Genomic DNA, 19,684 nt, shown 5'->3' on the forward strand with positions numbered 1-19,684 from the left:
AAATCAAACTTCCTTACGCCGTTCGCGGTGAGGAGACCATCAAAGGGGCGAAGCTGACTAATCATATCATCATCGGAACACCCGGCAAGCTAATGGACTGGGGTGTAAAGTTCAGGACGTACGACCTAGTTTTCCCTTTTTGTACTGGACGAGGCGGGTGTTATGGTCGGTGTTCTTCTTGGCCACGTACGAGCGCGAGGTGATGGAGTTTGCCGAGTGCATCGTACCCAATCCGATAGTCATTCGGCAGGCGCGGGAGCAAAAATCGCTCGATAACATCAAACAGTACTACGTCAAGTTCCACAACCAGGACGAGAAATTGTGTGATTACCGTCGGACAAGCGATCATTTTCTGTCATATGATGTATAGGACAGTTGTAAACTCCAAGTAAACTTATTTTCAGAACTGTTAATCGTTCGAAACAGGTACGCAAAACGGCCGGTTGGTTGACCGGCAGGATGTCCCAGGATGGTCACTCGGTAGCGGTACTGTCCGGTGATCTAACGGTGGAGCAACGGTTGGACGCTCTGAATCGATTCCGAACCGGACTAGAGAAGGTACAGATTATAACGAACGTTTTGTCCAGGGGTAAGTTATACCACTTGATTCTGGCTACAGCACCAGGTTACGGAGAGATTCTTTCGTCTTAGGTATCGACGTCGAACAGGTGACCATGGTCGTCAATTTCGACCTGCCGATGGATCAGCAGGGACGAGCCGATTGCGAAACGTATCTACATCGAATTAGACGCACCGGTAGATTCGGTAAGTGTGACTCATTCTCGTGATCCTATAGATTGTATTTCTTCCCCGCCCCTTATTACGGTTCTCACTTCCACGTTCACTTTCACTTCACTCTCACATCACTTCACTTTTTTTCACCTATTACCGCTGTCACGCACAGTGAAGTGATGAAAATGAACTCCGTGAAGTGACAGTGACAGTGATGTGACGTTCGGAATAGCCCTGGTTTCCGTGTCGTTCAAATTTGTTTTTGTAAATCGAAGGATTAGTTACTTTTGCAAGCAAAATTATTTTTTCTGAAGATGAGTGTAGAGTTATGGTTCGATACAGACAGTGAAGACGAGGAGGAATATGCTAATCTTGCGGTAGAGCGTCGGCGCATCAGAGATAACTCCAATCCGTTGGATGAAACTGAAAAATCGTATGTATTTGAAAACAAAATTCTAACTAAAATCTGAAAGTGTAGATAGAAAGTTACATACTTCACCAATATCTTCAGTTTTATTAGTTTGTTCAGGATATCCAAAGAGATTTTCAAATACCTACTAGATATAATCGATTCAAAAATCAATCCAGTCCAACTATCTACATCAGTTCCTCCGACGATCATGCTGGCAGCTTCCTTGAGATTTTTTGCGGAAGGCAACTACCAGAAAGGCGTAGGAAACGATATATTTATCGGATTGGCGCAACCAACGATGTCAAAGGTGTTGCAGCTCGTTTTGGACATTATTGAAACCGAAGTATGTCCACTTGTAATCCAGTTTCCATCCGAAGACCGAGAAACAAATGCGATTAAACTTGGTTTCTATACCAAAACCGGATTTCCAGGAGTAATCGGATGCGTCGATGGAACTCACGTAAGCATCATACCTCCAGCTCGCGACAAGCACCTGTATTACAATCGTAAAGGGTTTCACAGTCTAAATGTTATGCTGGTAAAGTTGAAATAAGGTTTTAGGATCATTCATTTTACTAATGCAGATATTGAACAATTTTACAGGTTTGTGACCATAACTTAGTGATTCGATATCTTGATGCAAATCACCCAGGTTCCTCCCACGATTCTTTTGTATGGAATGGTAGTTCACTGAATCAGCTCCTATCACAAAGATACGAAAACGGGGAGAGGAACTCCTGGTTACTAGGTGAGAATAAGGTTAATGAGCGTATTCAAATGTCATTAAGATTCAACTTAGTGTTTTTCGTTTTCATTAATCTTGCTTTTGTTTTCAATTTAACTATCTACATCTATAATAGGTGATGGAGGCTACCCTTTGACACCATTTCTTATTACCCCCTTTCGAACCGGCTCAAGTACCACTGATCGACAGACGAGATTCAATGAAGTACATTCCAAAACTCGCATAACAGTGGAAAGATCGATTGGAGTGGCCAAGAATACTTTTCGATGCTTATTAGGAGCGAGGCAGCTTTATTATAAGCCTGAAAAAGCCACGCAAATAGTAAATGTTTGTGTTGCCCTACACAACCTTCGCATTAAGCATAAAATGGATTATGACGAGCCGGAATTACAGGATGGAGAAGTGGAGTTACATGGTATGGATGGAAATCAACATGATGCGTCGATGATCAGAGAGGAAATCATGAACAATATCTTATAAATAGCAGGAAAGTTGTTTTATGCAGTAATAAAACTAAACGAATAAATGTTTTTATTAAATGACATACGACTAACTTAAAGCGACGAAATTTATTTCAAGTTCAATCTTCAAAACAATGACGTTTATACTGATATTTTTGGAAAGCTAACTTAAAAAATGGTAGCTGTAAATTAATCGTCACTATCATCTCGGTCTATGTCATGAACATCCTGCGCATCAATATTAGCCGTTGTTCTCCGCCCCATTTCAAAATCGAGCTTCTGCTTCTTGTATTGAAGCAGTTGCAACTGACATTGTAGCTGCTGGCTTTTATACTTTTGCTTCTCCAGTAACATCTGCTTCTTGAAAATAAATTTCTCCTCGTCCAGCTGCAACCGCTTCTTCTCCAGCTCAAAACGCATTCCATGCAAATCGTAGGACTTACGAGAATATCGCGCGCAGTCTGATACATGTCGCTTCATTTTACTGAGATCATCAGTCTGCTTTTCAAGCAGAGCTTTTCGATAATTCCGTTTACTTATTCGTCCACGACCGCGCGTTGCTGGTTGACCCTTCCTAGTTGCATCATCATGTGTTGTATTATCATGCGTAGACTCATCGCCCGGGACATTCGGTTCCTCGTTTGGGTCTTCTTCGCAAGGCACACATACTTGGCGCTCATCAGCAGGTGCACTAGGTGGTAGTTGCATTCCAAAAACAGATCCTACATTTAATGAATGTTATTTATGGTAGTAAATTTAGTAATAGTTAAAATGTACCTTCAGCTCTTTCTAATGAAAGGAGACGAATGATGGATTCTTCCAGGTCGTTGATCGAATGTAAAGTGTTTGGCCCACCACCAGTGGCCGTCAACTCATTTTTGTTATGCTGTAACTGTCGTTTTAGTTGCAGCTTTTTGTCGGTCCCAACCTATAAATAGTAAGCAGAAATTTAGAATGATTAATTAAAGTGTAACTATTAGAAAAGTAGAGGTAAGTACAGGAAGATTCCGATATTTATTTGTTTGAAAAATCCGTATCTAACAAATAACTGCATGCGTTGAATTGTACAACTGAAAGCACAAAGCTAAAATACCTTTTGCCATGCTGCCACGGAACGAGTGGGAGGACCCAAGCTATTCAGCGAATCCGTCACTGTCCACCATAGAGAAGTAACGGATTCCCGTGACTGGACAAACTTACTTCCTCTGGCTACTTCGGGATTCTTCTCCATGAAGGCTACGAGGCAGGCAAATTGTCTTTTTCTTCCTAAACAAGTATAAAATTGTCAAAATATTAGTAAAAAGGCAAAAAAGAACGAACATTTGAACTTACTCCATTTTACGTGACTGCTTTACACATTCGAAAACGGCAATGAAAAAAATCACGAGAAGTGTCATTTTTTTCGATAAAATGGCAGTGACGTGGCACTCATAATAACACTGTGTTCATCTAAGTTGTCACTTCGGATGAACTCTTTCATATTTTATCACTAGGGTGACTCCCGCAATAGCATTATTGTCACTTCACTTTGTTTTCACCGTGAAGTGATACTCGTAATAAGGGCCCCCACTTCTTTAACAGAACGGAATCACCATCAACCTAGTGGGCAGTGATCGAAGCATGATGATTTGCAGATCAATCAAAAAACACTTCCGGAAAAAGATTCAGTTGCTAGACGCGGAGAATTCGGACGAAATTGAAAAGATCGCACCGTAAAGTGTTTTCGACCAGCTACTGGTGAAAGGCGTAGGAGCTTTTTTGGGTCATACTTGTTTTGATTCTGAATTTATAATTTTATTATATTTTTTTTTCTTCCTTGACATGACATAAGGTATACAAATATAACCCACAGGGTATCGTACACTGAAATGAAAATATCTTTTGTATTTATTAGATTTGTCATATGAATCATACCGGCCCTTATTACCGTTCTCACTTACACGTTCACTTTCACTTCACCTACACGTCACTTCACTTGTTTTTACCTATTACCGTTGTCACCTAAAGTGAAGTGATGAAAATGAACACCGTGAAGTGAGAGTGACAGTGAGGTGATGTTCGGAATAACCATGGCGTGTTATTCATAATTATCTGCTTCTGTCGATTTCTTTTTTAGCGGAAACTTTGTTTTTTTTATTGAATTGTGCTCTGATACCGACAGTGAAGAGGATTATTTGGTGAAAGTAAAAGTTCTTATTTATTTTACTTTAGAGCAATTTCTTCCTAGGTAAGTGCTTTACTTTTATACATTTGTTTTTTTATGACTAATTGTACCTAACAATAATCTTCATTTTTGTTTGCACGGATAGCGCATCGTCAAGCTGCCCAGAATGTACGGAGGAACCGGTGCAAATCCGTTGTTCTGAACTCTGGTGGGTTTTTAAGCTGGTGGGGCTCCAAACAAAGTATCAGCATGATTATCCACGTTTCCAATCGACCACCTACTACGACAATCAATGGGGATGAACAAACCCAGTGCAGCGGAACTTTTTGGCGTTAGCAGGTCAGTTTTAGTGAACAGCTTGATGTTGAAGAAATTACGCTATCCCTGCTTTACTTTCAACAGGAACCACTAAGTCGGGCATTAAGAAATCCGACATGTATGTGGATCTCGAAGGGTAGCAACGGTATGGTAAATTTGAACGCTATGTCAACCAAGCACCGGGGTATGGTGGATGATTACGTGTCCGTTTCCAGCGTACTATACAAGGTAGCAATGGTCGTTCCCCCGAAGGATGCAATAAAGATAGTACCAGCTCAAAAGGTGGTACCGAGCGTTAATTCGACGAAAGCCTTTCCCGCACTGTACGAATCCGGTGGCAAGCCGGATGGTCCCGTTAAACCTGCCCAGTGGATTGTCGCTATTAAGGTGAATTCGTCTTCGCTCTCACTTGGAGGTGGTGGCTCAGATGCCACTGGTGGAACACGGACAGTTTCGTCGAAAAAGAAACTCCGGCCTCCAACCTAAAGGAGGAAGGCAACTTTGTGAACTTGAAAGCTCCAACTGGAAAGAAATCTGGCAGGGTGAGGATAGCAGTGGCAACAACAAAGACAAGAACGACAGTAATACTAGTGTCAGCAGCACGATGTACCAGAAAAGATGACTGGCTGTGATATGAAAAAATTGTTATACTTCCAGCTTTCTTAAATGGCTAATATTTAAACGTGTATGTCTTCAATAAAATAATCAAGGAAGTAAATAGTAATGTTCTGCCCGTATGTTCGTAAAAATATTCATTCGTTGCTACTATCATTTTTATCAATCACTGCGTGATCGTTTTGGTCATCATTACTACCAATTGTTGCTCGCCCCGTTTCGAAGTCAAACTTCTGCTTTTTCTATAACTTATGGTTCTGGCAGTCCAACACAATTTGCCGTTTGCTTTTCGAAGAATGCTTTCCGGAAATTTCGTTTGGTTGCTCGTCCTCCTTCACGCCTTGCTAAATGACTTGTTCCAGGTTCTTCAAGAGCTGCATTGTCATGTGCTGCCTAACTTCAAGGTTGCTTGGATCCTCGTTTTGTTCTTTGTCACAAGAGACTGTTGTACTGTGTGATGATGGCAGAGTCTAGATAAGAAAAAGTGTTACTTATGCTAGATAATTTCCTAGTTGTTCGAAATTTTACCATTGTGATTACCCGTTCTCTCAAGGAGGCGTACTATAGTTTGCTCCAAATCATTGAACGAGTGCAACGTATTTTACTATTAAAACTGCCCAACTTACCTTTTGCCAGGCTGCAACGGCACGGGTGGGAGGATACAAGCTATTCAGCGTACTTGTAGTAGTCCACCAGAGAGAAGTAACCGATTCCATCGAATTTATATATTTACTTCCTCTAGCTAGCTCGGGATTGTTGACCTAGGACGTGACACTCTTTTATAAAAATATTTCACCTGGTTTTATATTTTTTATATCACCTTATATCTGTTTATAATTGTCTATAAAAGTTATAACTGTATTCGAATTGTTGAAAGTTCGAAAAAAAAAATTCGAACAACCATTACCATGGTACCCTTAGCTACGCGCTTTATTAAAAAAAACAATGAAAAAAATGGAGTCGCATCAAAAAGAAATGGTAAGTACCCTAACATTTACATAATTCTTTTTCTTACCGACAGTCCGTTTGTCCCCTTACTACCCTCTAAGAACGGTTGGTTTCAAAATCGTCCAATGAAGGACGTTCGTGGGACCAATTTGGACAACGTCCAAATAACCGTTCAACGAACGTCCATCGATGGACCCGTGTTGAACGATTTTGAAACAATTTTTTGGACGTCTCAGTGGGTATTCATTGGCCTGAATCACTCAAACAAGCTAATATATTTTCGGATAGACCTTTATTTCTCTAGGTTTTTTAGGATTCTAATTATATGCACTCGTTTCTCAACAGAACATTGGTGATATGGAGGTAAGCTGACTTCATTACGGTGTATTTTAACGCGAGATTTATTGTTGTTTTCTCGAAGGTTTTTCAGAACGACCTCTACTCGAGATTGGTATGCTCAAAATGGCAAGTCTGGCTGGAAAATGTTCATAATCTGCGAATACTGGCTTAGCGGTCTGAAAAAGCATTTGCCAGTATATTATCGAAATCGGAACCATACGCGATAAACGGCAATATTGATATGTACCTGGGATGGCACCGTAGATTCAGTTTTACGATCCCGCTATAATCGGACTACATGAATTAATCGATATTTATTTTAAAACTGACAAAAACCTTTCTATGTGAAGAAGGCAAAATATCGCTGGTTGAGTTCAAAGCGCAAAATATGGACAAGCTTGTTGCGGCAACGATGAAACGTTATCCAGCAAGAAAGATTGGAGAAAATATTTAGCCGAGAATCATTGCAATAATTAGCTAGTGGTTTAAAGAGTAAGATGTGGGTTCCAGTGTAACGACTGTTATGAGGATTTTGAGATTACAGTAACGGTGGTAGTTCGTTTGTCCGCCGATTCAGTGTAGATGCATAGTTCGTATCTTGGAGGATGTGACAAAACCATATTCAATTTTCACGAGGACAATCTGTTCATTTGAGAGCCGAATAGAATTTCTCACAAGAAATCGAAATAGAATTGTAATCGAGTCAAGACAGCGCGAAAATAATATGAATATCTGGTACGCTATCGTCAATTAGATAATTTTAAAGCTTGACAAGTTCCTGACACTCCCTTTGGAATAATGTGAAGCGGTAAGAAGTTAAAAAAGTTGCAATAAGTGAATCCAATTCAGAAGAAAATTCCACTGCCAACAGTTTGGGTTGTGGTTGTTTTTAGGTCTATGAAACCAATTCCGAATTAAAGGCACAACCTTAAGTTCATAAAGTAGAGGAATATACGTCCTCATCAGTTGACAGGGATTGCTTCCGACATTTCCGCTCACAGTTTGTAATTAATAAGTATAAGATCATGCAGGAAACGCATCAATTGTAGAAAATATGTATCCTGCATTGAGACATGATATTGACATGATTGGCATATGACTCATTATTCAGATGCTGCGATTCCCCTAAACGAGCTGATTCGGTTTAAGCGCCAAATGTCCACACTAAGGAACCAAAGATCTCTAATGACGTTCGGGTACAAATGGAGCGACCTTTCAAATGCAAGATATATTAAAGAAGATACAACACCGATAAGGACGTTCGGAATCATCAGCAGCAGCTGTAAAACTTCAGTGTTTGTATGCGACATTTGGGGAGTGTATATTTGTCGTTTAACAAATTTGAAATTTTTTAAATAAAATAAATGAAACAGCCTATTCCGACTCCTTTAAAACACTATTCAACCACTAAGTCTTAATCCTGTGTACACCAACATATCCGCTAAACCGCAGCATATTTTGGATTCATAGGCACAACACAGTGATTTTTTAAAGAAGTTATACTGTTGTCTGTTGAAATCTTCACTATGTTTTGGTCGGAGAGCTTCAGATTTATTAGCGTAAGCAAGACTCTTTTGCAATTGCTGACAAAATATGAATATCCTTTTGTTCTTCGCATACTGGTTGAGGTTGGACATCTCACACGTTAGCAAACCAGTCTGTACTGTATCTGGAAATGTTGCTATCTGGCACCCGAGTGCTCTGCCATCATACCGACTTATTTGCACTCAACATTAAAAAATTTCACAGGAACTTTTGCCAATCGAAGCTGACAGATGCTCGCCTTCCATGGAAAAGAATGTCTTCCGTGAATCTCGAGATGTTCGTTTAACAAATCATAGCACCTGTAAGTATGAGGCATGGTTATACAATTAATATCATTGCTGGCCTGCCCCTACCTGTTGCTCAATAAGTAGTTCTTCTGCGGTGTACATAATCAGGTATGTTCCAGATTCCTAGTTTTTGAGGATTAAGATTTTTTTACATTTATATTGGTGAACGACCATGTCAACAATTAGGTTCTTTACTGAAACAGTTAACCTCACTTTTCTTGACAGTTCGATTGTACTGTTTACATGGCCTTAGTAAAATTTGTGGATGACTAGATTCGCTCGAAGCAAATCGTAAAGAATTTTTCAGGTAATGATCATTTAGTTTCTTACTTTTGGAGCCGCGCAGCGCAGTGCGATCGGTAGCGCCATACCTAAATTACCACCGAAGGCTTCGATTACATTCAACAAATGTTCCGTGCCTAAAATCAAAATTGTCGTTCTCGTCGATCCCTTCATATCGCTCACTTTCCCTTATTCCACTAACCGTCCGATCACAGTTGTCACAGCAATGCTTGCGAGGTGCGACTTTCACATTGTCTCCTTCAAATATTTTAGGATAAACCTCCGTCTGCAGTCTCTTGTGTCCAAATATTCGTGCATCTTCTTCGACAAAGCTTTTGAATTCTTCTGAACAACACCCTGATTATAATCTCGTAGTAGCTCATGTGTTTTGAAATCAGCGCTACTCTTAAACATAATACACTTGGATGGTTGTCCATACCGGTCAGCTCTACAGACTTCCTGATAATAACTTTCTAAATCCTTCGCCTATTCCGACTCCTTTAAAACACTATTCAACCACTAAGTCTTAATCCTGTGTACACCAACATATCCGCTAAACCGCAGCATATTTTGGATTCATAGGCACAACACAGTGATTTTTTAAAGAAGTTATACTGTTGTCTGTTGAAATCTTCACTATGTTTTGGTCGGAGAGCTTCAGATTTATTAGCGTAAGCAAGACTCTTTTGCAATTGCTGACAAAATATGAATATCCTTTTGTTCTTCGCATACTGGTTGAGGTTGGACATCTCACACGTTAGCAAACCAGTCTGTACTGTATCTGGAAATGTTGCTATCTGGCACCCGAGTGCTCTGCCATCATACCGACTTATTTGCACTCAACATTAAAAAATTTCACAGGAACTTTTGCCAATCGAAGCTGACAGATGCTCGCCTTCCATGGAAAAGAATGTCTTCCGTGAATCTCGAGATGTTCGTTTAACAAATCATAGCACCTGTAAGTATGAGGCATGGTTATACAATTAATATCATTGCTGGCCTGCCCCTACCTGTTGCTCAATAAGTAGTTCTTCTGCGGTGTACATAATCAGGTATGTTCCAGATTCCTAGTTTTTGAGGATTAAGATTTTTTTACATTTATATTGGTGAACGACCATGTCAACAATTAGGTTCTTTACTGAAACAGTTAACCTCACTTTTCTTGACAGTTCGATTGTACTGTTTACATGGCCTTAGTAAAATTTGTGGATGACTAGATTCGCTCGAAGCAAATCGTAAAGAATTTTTCAGGTAATGATCATTTAGTTTCTTACTTTTGGAGCCGCGCAGCGCAGTGCGATCGGTAGCGCCATACCTAAATTACCACCGAAGGCTTCGATTACATTCAACAAATGTTCCGTGCCTAAAATCAAAATTGTCGTTCTCGTCGATCCCTTCATATCGCTCACTTTCCCTTATTCCACTAACCGTCCGATCACAGTTGTCACAGCAATGCTTGCGAGGTGCGACTTTCACATTGTCTCCTTCAAATATTTTAGGATAAACCTTCGTCTGCAGTCTCTTGTGTCCAAATATTCGTGCATCTTCTTCGACAAAGCTTTTGAATTCTTCTGAACAACACCCTGATTATAATCTCGTAGTAGCTCATGTGTTTTGAAATCAGCGCTACTCTTAAACATAATACACTTGGATGGTTGTCCATACCGGTCAGCTCTACAGACTTCCTGATAATAACTTTCTAAATCCTTCGCCGCACCATAGTGAATGACCAATCTAACATCCGGTTTGTCAATTCCCATTCCGAAAGCTGTCATAGCTACAATAATCTGAATGCGGCCTCGGACAGTTTTTGTGTACAGAAAGCCTCTGTTTCAGTAAAAGACCCGCATGATACGGCTCACAATCAATTCGTTTGCTCTTCAACAGCTCCACAATCTCTTCCGTTTCCTTCCGAGTCAGTAGTAGATTATGATGCTGCCTTCAGTGTTTTTGCTAAGCAATCCTCAAAGATCCTTCCACACACCAAGGGAGCCCTTAATTTTAACATAAAGCTTCCGATTCGGTCGATCGAACCTAGTGCACAAAACTTGCAGATTACGCAAACCAAGGTTTGCCACAATATCTTCACGAACATTGGAAGTTGCAGTTGCCATCAATGCTAAAATGCGAATCCGTACGAATTACACGGAGATGTCCTTAAGCCGGGCGAAAATCGTCACCCGTCAGTCACTCACACAGTGAGCGTCGTTGATTGCAATCAGTACCAGTTGATCGGATATTTGCTGTAGCATATAATTACCCGCGTCCCCGGTCATACTCTGGCGTTGAATACACTACCCGGAACATACCGGCATTGATGTCTGGAATATGATTAGCTCGTTGTGCAGATCCTGCCGGGCTGGCCGGAATATTGCTCAAATTCAACACCAGAACTCGTGAGAGGTTTGTTCAATATTCTGGAAGAGCGGGAATATATTTGACAATTAATATCATTATTGTTCGTACCTGCTATCCCATAAGCAATTTGACCTCTGTGATCGTTTCCGGATATCTTTTTTTATGGCGCAAGTACAAAAGCGTTCGATTTTAAAATTTTAGTTATGCACGTCTTGATTTCAACAATGTAAACAATAAAAGTGACAACTCACACAAATTCACCGCACACTGAGAATAAGTTCGAAAACAAGTTCGAAAATTGTATAAGTATAAGCTGTCTATAAAATTATAATCGTCTATAAATCTACAAAAACATTATAATTGTATAATAATTTATAAGTTATTGGAAGTGTCACGCCCCTTCTTGTTGACCATAAATCAACGAGGCAGGTAATTTATCGCTTGTTCGTCTTTTTCCTGCTAAAAAGTGTACAAAGATTTACAAAAATAATAAAAAAGCAATTCAAAATTCAATCTTTGAACTTACTCCATTTTACGTGGCTGCTTTTCACTTTTGAAAATGATACACGAGAAGTGTCATTTTTTTGACAAAGAGGTCGTGGCGTGACGTTCATAATAACACCGAGTTCATTCAAGTTGTCACTTTGGATAAACTCTTACGCATTTTATCACGAAGGTGACACCCGGAATAGGGTGTTGATCGCTTCAATTCGTTTGCACCGTGAAGTGATACCCGTAATAAGGGCCACCACTATTCTTTATGTAGAATTTATATGAATTCCTATGAATGTTACACAAAATTCATGTTAAACCTCAGGGATATCCGATAAATTTGAATCCTGCGCGGTCAATATGAATACGATTAGAACAACATATTCAAGTTATATGAATAGCTAATTAGCTGAACCATCTCGTGGGTGTAAGTAGTGGGTTGTAAAACGAAGCCTGACAAGACAAACGAAATGGTGGACCGGAAGCAAATGTTTTTGTTTGGTAATGGTTTTTATCAAAATTAAAATGGTAAAGATGCGTTCTAATACATTTTTTTTTATTTCCAACAGGTAGTGGTTTCAAATTACACGTGTCGGTATTCTCTTCAACAACTAACCAGAGAAAACAGCCGTCAATTTCGAGCATTTAATTTGTTTAAAAAATAAAGGCCTATTCAAAGGTAATTGAACTATCACCACCAAATTCAAAACTGTCGCAATTTCGTTTAGTAGTAACTTGGATGCACAGATCATATGCTAAATATGAGCTTTTTCCGATAGCTCTAGTTCACCCACAAGAGGTTTCAAGTTTCAATAGTAATATATAGGGAAACTCGGAAATAAAAACTTAAAATCCAATAAAAAAATTCCACAGTAATTCCACAGAGAACAGACATCCATGATCGAATAAAAATATTTAAAAAACGTGTAAACATTTGAATTAATATACGATAAACACTAGCGCCGCCACACCAACCTATCCTAACTATCCGTCAAATCCATTCCCGAACCGGTTAGAAATCCTGAATGGATTCAGTATGGAATCTTGCTCAAAGAAAACAACCAATTCCGACTCTATCTGTTGATGCATTTGAGCTGGAATTCATACTGGAAGTCCGAACCGGTTCCGAACTAGTTTGACTGGGTAGAGGAATAAACGCTGTCAATTCTGTCGAACTCAGCCACAAAAAAACATGACGACAGTAGCGCACCTGGTTTGGATATCCCAACTACCTTCGAAACCGTTAGAGATTTTACACAAGTTGAATGCTGAAGATGGACGTCTGCCCTCTGTTCTGAATTCAAATGTTTACACACGTTTTTTAAATATTTTTGTTCGATCATGGATATGTTCTCTGTGGTAGAATGTAGTTGAAGAAATTCTTTATTCAGTGCTATCTCAGTTTTTGATGTTTTGCGACTTGGCCCGGTCTGACTTAACACCGACCAACTGTATATGCCAATATCTATTTGCTGCGAAATCCGATCAATTTGCAGTCTACGGCAATGCTGATCCTTATACCTTCAACTATATATCTATCTGCAAATTTTGGGATGCACTAGATGACACTGGCATTTTGTACTGAATTTATTGCTTCTATTGCCTATTTTTCATATATTTTGACATACAAACTTCAAAACTCTTGTGAGTGAACTAGAGTTTTCGGAAAAATCTCATATTTGATAAATGCTATGTGAGGCCAATTACCGTTTGATTTCACAGTGTTCCGAAAAAAAGTCAAAATTAATACCGATCTAGTAGTCTGCAGTAAAAAGATGGGTGGGTAATGTCAGAGACATATCTGGAGAGAAGTGGAATACAGTAGAATTTACTGAATTTTAAGCATTCTTAATTCCTTTACCACTTAAAAACCATACTTCCCACTCGGCTCCCTACTCTTGATCACTAGAGTGGGACATGGTTATATGTAAAAAATTAAATTTCGCTCCGAGTAACTTTTTGGGTCCCATTCAGCTCCCAGAATAACTCTGCAAATTTTTAGTTCGATCGGTGAAACTATATTTTTGCGCCCACGGTTTAAAGTTTACATGGGATTTCGTATGGGGAAAACGTCTTTTGCAAATTAATTCTTCCAAGAGTCACCCGTTACCTCCTAAAAAACAATAGATGTCTGATTTTTATAGGAAATTTGTCAAGGAAACAAAGTCTAGAAGACCACAAAACGATCTGATGCTTGTGAAAAAAGTTATTAAGCAAAAACCGATTGATGCCCTGAAGATTAATGAAAATTTTACTTTTCATAGCATCACTGCTGCTGACGGTCGAATTATATACAAAATCTTTAATTTTCTCTTATTATTTACAAAAGAAGACTCAATTTATCCCTCAAAACTTATGCGAAGCGGCCAAAGAGTATAGAAAAATGATTTAGACACATTAAGAGAAGATCAAAACAAAATTGCATATAATTGAACAACCAACAACAGTAGTGCTAGAAAAAATGAATATTTTATCAATCGTTAGAGCATCAATTGGTTTCAGCTTAATAACTTTTTTCTCAAGCGTCAGATCGTTTCGTAGTTTTCGAGACTTTGTTTCTGTGTTAAATTTCCTACAAAAGCCATATAACGGTTTATTTTTAGGAAGCAATGGGCGACCCCTGGAGGAATTATTTTGTGAAAGTTAATTTTCCCATATAAAATCCCATGTAAACTTTAAACAGTGGGCGCAAAAATATAGTTTCAGGAATCAAGCTAAGAATTTGCACAGATGTTCTAGGACCCAAATGGTACCCAAAAAGTTGCTCGGAGCTGGAATCTATTTTTTGTCCCACCCTATTGATCACTAGTAAAACCCTTGTAGATCATGCTCTAAATGCTATTTGAAAGTTGTGCATAAATTAGTGTCAATATTCTAGTCATAAAATGAATATTCAAATTAAATATCAGTAATAACCATGCGTCTCCATCCACAGTTTTTTTCAAATTTTGACTGCTTATCGCAAGTTTTCGCAAAACTAGCATAGGCTCATTTTAAAGAGAAAATGAAAAGCTTTTGAATGAGTATAGTGTGATCGCGGGCATTCACGGGCGTCGTTGTTGTTATCGCTTTAGAAGTTCGAATTCAATAAAAATTCATGACAAATAGTTATCTAAATACTAACTAAACCAACTAGTGACCTTTTTTTTGGCGATTTTACGATTAGGGATGTCCGATTGTCATTCGATTAATCGATTAATCGAATATCAGTTCAAGTAATCTAATAATTTTTAATCGATTAGCTTCTGTTAGATAATCGAAGTAATCGATTAATATGCTTCGATTATTATCGCGATTATCAAAAAATATTATTTGTGTAATTTCACTTGAGCGTGTATTCTACCCACTGGGTTTTTAAACGTGAGCTTAAACAATATTTTTTGTTCGTTCAATACTTTGTCTTTGACAGATGACGCACTATCGTTTTTCGTTCAATTGAAGACGCTGAGTTCCTCTGGTACAAAGACTCGCCATTTATATTATTTGTTTACGATTTATCTGTCAGTGTCATTCGTATCAAGCACGAAATCTGTCAATGGCCCTCGCTCGAGACAGATTCGAAGAGATTTTCCTCGGCTGGGGTGCTTATGACAGGTCCCGTGCTAGATTAGAGTAACACTGGCAGATAAATAGTAAACAATCGATTGAGATGGCGATTTTTTATTCAGCGATTCAGCTTTACGTTCAATGTCACTCTAGTCGAATTATGATCATTCGAAAAACAGATATATAAGGAAACGAGATTGATTTAACCTCCAGAGGTTGTATTTAGTTACCAGCACTCCTTGGGATATTCATACATATATGAAAAGTTAATTAATAATACATTTATTGCTTGAAAAAAAAACAAGAAATGGTTTGCGCCTTCTAAAAGCTTTTTTGAATCTTGTCACTACACAAATAATAAAATTACATACACCAATTGATCTTAATTTTCTAGCCGTATCTATTTATTTTTCCATCTCCTATAACTACGCTAAGTTTATAAGGAGGACACAGACAATAGCTGGTTATGGTTTAATAATTAGTCTAGCAAAAAGGAAGTAATTTATCACCCCGTAAACTCATTTCTTCGAATAACTAATACTAGAGATTTTAAGCACCAAAATAAAACTGTTATGTGGATACCAACCAATCATAAGGAGCGTGCCATGTAATTAGATATTTCGTGCAACGTTTATTCGCCAATTCTCAAATAGGTTTAACTAGAAAAATTCTAGAAAGAGAACCACAGACTAACAGACATAACACTATGAGGGAATTCCCTCAAAAAACATTGATCCGACAATTTTTCCAGAACGCTAGCACCACCTTTTATTCACGGTTCCAAACACTCATTTACTGGTGGGTTACCCCTCAGGTTTGGGAGCAATTTTTCACTAGTTGTCTATCCCCCATATGGTTATTCATATGTCAGTGGCGCCATAATTACCAGTCCCAACAAATATATTTAAAATGACCGTTAAAGCGGGCGAAGCTTTGTTTTTAAGTGTTATGTCTGTTAGTCTGTGAGAGAACTGCGGAGAGGCAAACAGCATTTCTGGCAACGTAGGCCTCGGTATTGTATGGCAACACGTCCAACGTTATAAGGATAGACAATGTTCGATTGGATTCGTTTTTTGAAAGCTAAACCCGAATCCAATTGATACAAAATGGAGTCCCCGCAGTTCTATTTCTAGAGTTTTTCTAGGTTCAACGAGTTATTTGTTTTCACCGCTTGCTCGTTTTATCAGTTCATTCTTCCCGTTGACTGTAAGTTTCATGTTAGGCTGTATCTATCCAGTCAAAAAGGGCAAGTTGCTGGCTAACGGGGGGCCATTTGCCAACTCGGATGCGCTAATTGCCCTTCAATTTGCCAGCAAATTGCTGGCAATTAGGGGGCTATTTCAAATGCAACATTTGGGCGATTTGCTGCCGTCATTTTTAGCCGCTCTACCCGCCCTTAAATCGCCAAAGGAACGCGCCATTTAATCGCCCTTAATTGCCTACTATGAATATTAGAAATAATACTTATTTTCGGATTCATTATCTACTCACATAAACTTATCACTACACTAGGTAATCACCACCAACCTATAGGAAGAATCAATGGTGAAATTGGAATTGCACACCAAAACTTACCACAATCTGACTATTATTAAAAGTTTTGGTCAGATATCTTGTTCCACTATATTTACACACGATTCCACAATTTCCCACATTCGTTGGCTAAATGAAGTGCACTAGACAATCAAAATACAAGCGAGAACACGCCAATTGCTCAAAAAACTATTTTAAGCTTAAGCAAAACATGAACCGCCATGTTTGAAAAACGCAAAAACAACCAAGTCCTTTTCAGCCGCCAGAAAATTTGTCTAAGTGTTGAAATCGCCTTTAAATCGCATTCGCAAATTGCATTTGTTCCTAGGGGCAATTAGCACAGGCGACTTGAGTTAAACGTCAAATTGTTTAAATCGCCTGACCACGTTCGTCCGCATTTATTTTGACCGGGTAAAGGCAGATCAGATCAGAGATGCCAGATTTGCAGACAAGTCTGCAAATTCGCAGACTTTTAATTTAAGCTGCAGATTTTTCGATGACGCAGATATTTGCAGATTTTCTAGTTTGGTTGCAGATATTTGCAGATTTTTTAGTTTTGTTGCAGATATTTGCAGATTTTTGAATATAGAGGCTTTTGGTTACACTAGCTTTTCTGACATTTTTTGTTCTTCCCAGACTTTTAAAATTATTATTGCAGACATTTGAAAAAAGTACCTGGCATCTCTGGATCAGATGCATGTTCAAAAATCAGCGAAATTAAATGCATTTCTTTCCATTAAAATAGAAATGTATTATGTAGTTATCCTCTAGGGAGAGATATGCGAAGACGCCATCTTGAGCCAGCTAACTGTCAAAATTTTGAGCCAGCCGATCATTATTTAACTGCACGGGTGCAATATTTTTGGGCAGTAATGTTATCTCTTTATTTTTATTTATAAATAGTCGCCAAACGAAAACTCAGTGTATCTTAGAAAAAGCAGATTTTTTTATTCCATTGTGTTCAATAGCTGCTATTATTTACGCTTTAATTATTCTTGTTCAAAACATTGATTTACTATCGTAGCGCTTTTCACGTGCTGGTTTAGTGGAACTAGACCGCAATCTAAAAATTATGAAGCGGTTAACTATCTTATCTTTAATATTATGACAAGACGCAAAATGCTTAGCTTCAACTTTAATCATCAAATTGTAAAGAAATGTGTTGACATCGTATTTAATCGTTTGCAAAAAAATTAAAGGGTTGTGTACAAGACACGACCACGATGACATTAAACATGCGACCATATTATTCGTGGAAAACAAATCGGCAACTTCAGTTGGCAAAGAAACGATCGAAGCATTTTTCCGTCAATGTCACTTTTCTGATTCAAATTTTTGTAGCTATTTTCTTGCTTCCATCCAATTGGTCAGTTTATTTGTTTTATCGCACATTTTTCGGATATTATTATAGAAGATAACTAATCCGATAAGAGGGAAGTTATTTACCAAAGCACGAAATGGAAATTTCATTTGTAATTCTTCTGAGAACGATTTTGTGGTCCTAATAACCGTTTGTTGTTAATATTATTTCACCGTTTCCTTACCAACAACAATGCCACCTCTGTACACGTCTAGTGATGGAGGCAATTTTGAGAGCGCCTTTGTTTGCTGCTGCTAACAGGGAGCGTTCCTTCCAGGAACTAACGACGCCGACGATAAACGAACTGATTTCAACGATGATCAAATGCAAACTGAAAACATTTTCCTACAGACAATTCATTTTACGTATCTCAGATGTGGTTCATCGCCAAAAAGGCGGTGCTTACGAGTAAACCACCAATCAAAGCACGGCTAATTAATGCTTTTACAAAATTATTTCTATCAAAATTTACGGTAATCGTATCCTCTACGGAATCTGCTACACAATTGTTATGATTATTTCCCAAATCACGCAAGAATCTGTTTGTTCCGTACAGTACAGCGGCAATTATTGGCCGTTTGTTTATGAGAATCTTTTAGGTACGTACGTCCGTACACTACTCGTCGACCATCAAGTATCGAATGACGCAAAAAGGAAATTCAACACATATATTTATAACTTTTGTTTTGTTTGATTGACCTCTAGCTGCCTCGTGTATGCACAGTTCCCCTTTTTTGTGCAATTTTTCAATTTTAATTCAACCGATTTTCAACAGAATACTTATATAGTACATCAATCTAATTAGCAATTATATTCAAGTCAGGTGTTTCTGAATCGATTGGTGTATAAATGATTGAAATCCGTCAACTAATTGCGAAGTTATAATCGTACAATCCTTACATAGTTTCGTTACATAGGAGATTTTCAAAATTTAGAATGACACCCAGCCCCAGATAGTGGAGTAACACATTTTTAATGTCAAAAAACAATATTTTGAGCGAATATTTTTTCAAGAGCAGAAAAAAACACATATGTCTCTAAATTAATGTAAATCAAAGCGTTGTCATTATAATCCCGGAATGATGTTAAAAGTGCTAGATCACCTGTATTTCGATTGCCATCAGTGCAACTTTTAATGCACTGATCAGATATGGTTCCTCTGTTTAGGAGACTACGAAGGACAACTCCTGCGACGTAATATATGCTGTTTTCTTCGCTGGCTTGAAATGTGCCGATATTGTTTGTTGCATTCCAATAGTTTCCGATGTGAACGGTAGGTATTGTGCTTTCTGGTACGGTTGTCCTAGCAGTATTGAGTTTGTCCGAAAAACTTACGAGCCACTCTTTTGGATCATATGAATAGGAAGAATTCGCTACTTCCTCCATAATTTGACCGATCGTTATTAGTTTAAGATTATCCTTCACTTGTAAAGCCCTAGGCGTTTTACATTTGGCACGCAACTGAGAAAATATATTTTCAACGCAATCTTGTGTAAATCTTGCCAAGAGTACGAAGTTATATCCTCTATCTAGAAAATAACGTTGCA

General features: G+C 38.4%; 1 protein-coding gene and 3 long non-coding RNA genes across 4 annotated transcripts; 2 read left to right on the forward strand and 2 right to left on the reverse strand.

Annotated features, from left to right (window-relative positions):
* Positions 1-32: 32 nt before the first annotated feature.
* On the forward strand, positions 33-4,170 carry LOC131682887 (DEAD-box helicase Dbp80-like). The gene is made up of 4 exons (XM_058964676.1): positions 33-364; positions 427-589; positions 652-765; positions 3,932-4,170. The coding sequence occupies exons 1-4, from the start codon at positions 203-205 to the stop codon at positions 3,961-3,963; spliced, it is 471 nt and encodes a 156-aa protein (XP_058820659.1). The 5' UTR covers positions 33-202; the 3' UTR covers positions 3,964-4,170.
* Positions 4,171-4,287: 117 nt separating this feature from the next.
* On the forward strand, positions 4,288-5,560 carry LOC131682889 (uncharacterized). The gene is made up of 3 exons (XR_009304233.1): positions 4,288-4,577; positions 4,660-4,853; positions 4,917-5,560. It is a non-coding gene; the product is annotated as an uncharacterized LOC131682889 (long non-coding RNA).
* A 2,470-nt stretch (positions 5,561-8,030) lies between these two features.
* LOC131682891 (uncharacterized) lies at positions 8,031-10,325 on the reverse strand. Its single transcript, XR_009304235.1, has 3 exons — positions 9,859-10,325; positions 8,633-9,804; positions 8,031-8,578 (listed from the first exon to the last, which is right to left on the reverse strand). It is a non-coding gene; the product is annotated as an uncharacterized LOC131682891 (long non-coding RNA).
* A 150-nt stretch (positions 10,326-10,475) lies between these two features.
* Positions 10,476-11,810, reverse strand: LOC131682892 (uncharacterized). The gene is made up of 3 exons (XR_009304236.1): positions 11,733-11,810; positions 11,315-11,665; positions 10,476-11,265 (listed from the first exon to the last, which is right to left on the reverse strand). It is a non-coding gene; the product is annotated as an uncharacterized LOC131682892 (long non-coding RNA).
* Positions 11,811-19,684: the final 7,874 nt, after the last annotated feature.

Source organism: Topomyia yanbarensis, chromosome 2, assembly GCF_030247195.1.
Source record: "Topomyia yanbarensis strain Yona2022 chromosome 2, ASM3024719v1, whole genome shotgun sequence".
NCBI classification, from domain to species: Eukaryota; Metazoa; Arthropoda; class Insecta; order Diptera; family Culicidae; genus Topomyia; species Topomyia yanbarensis.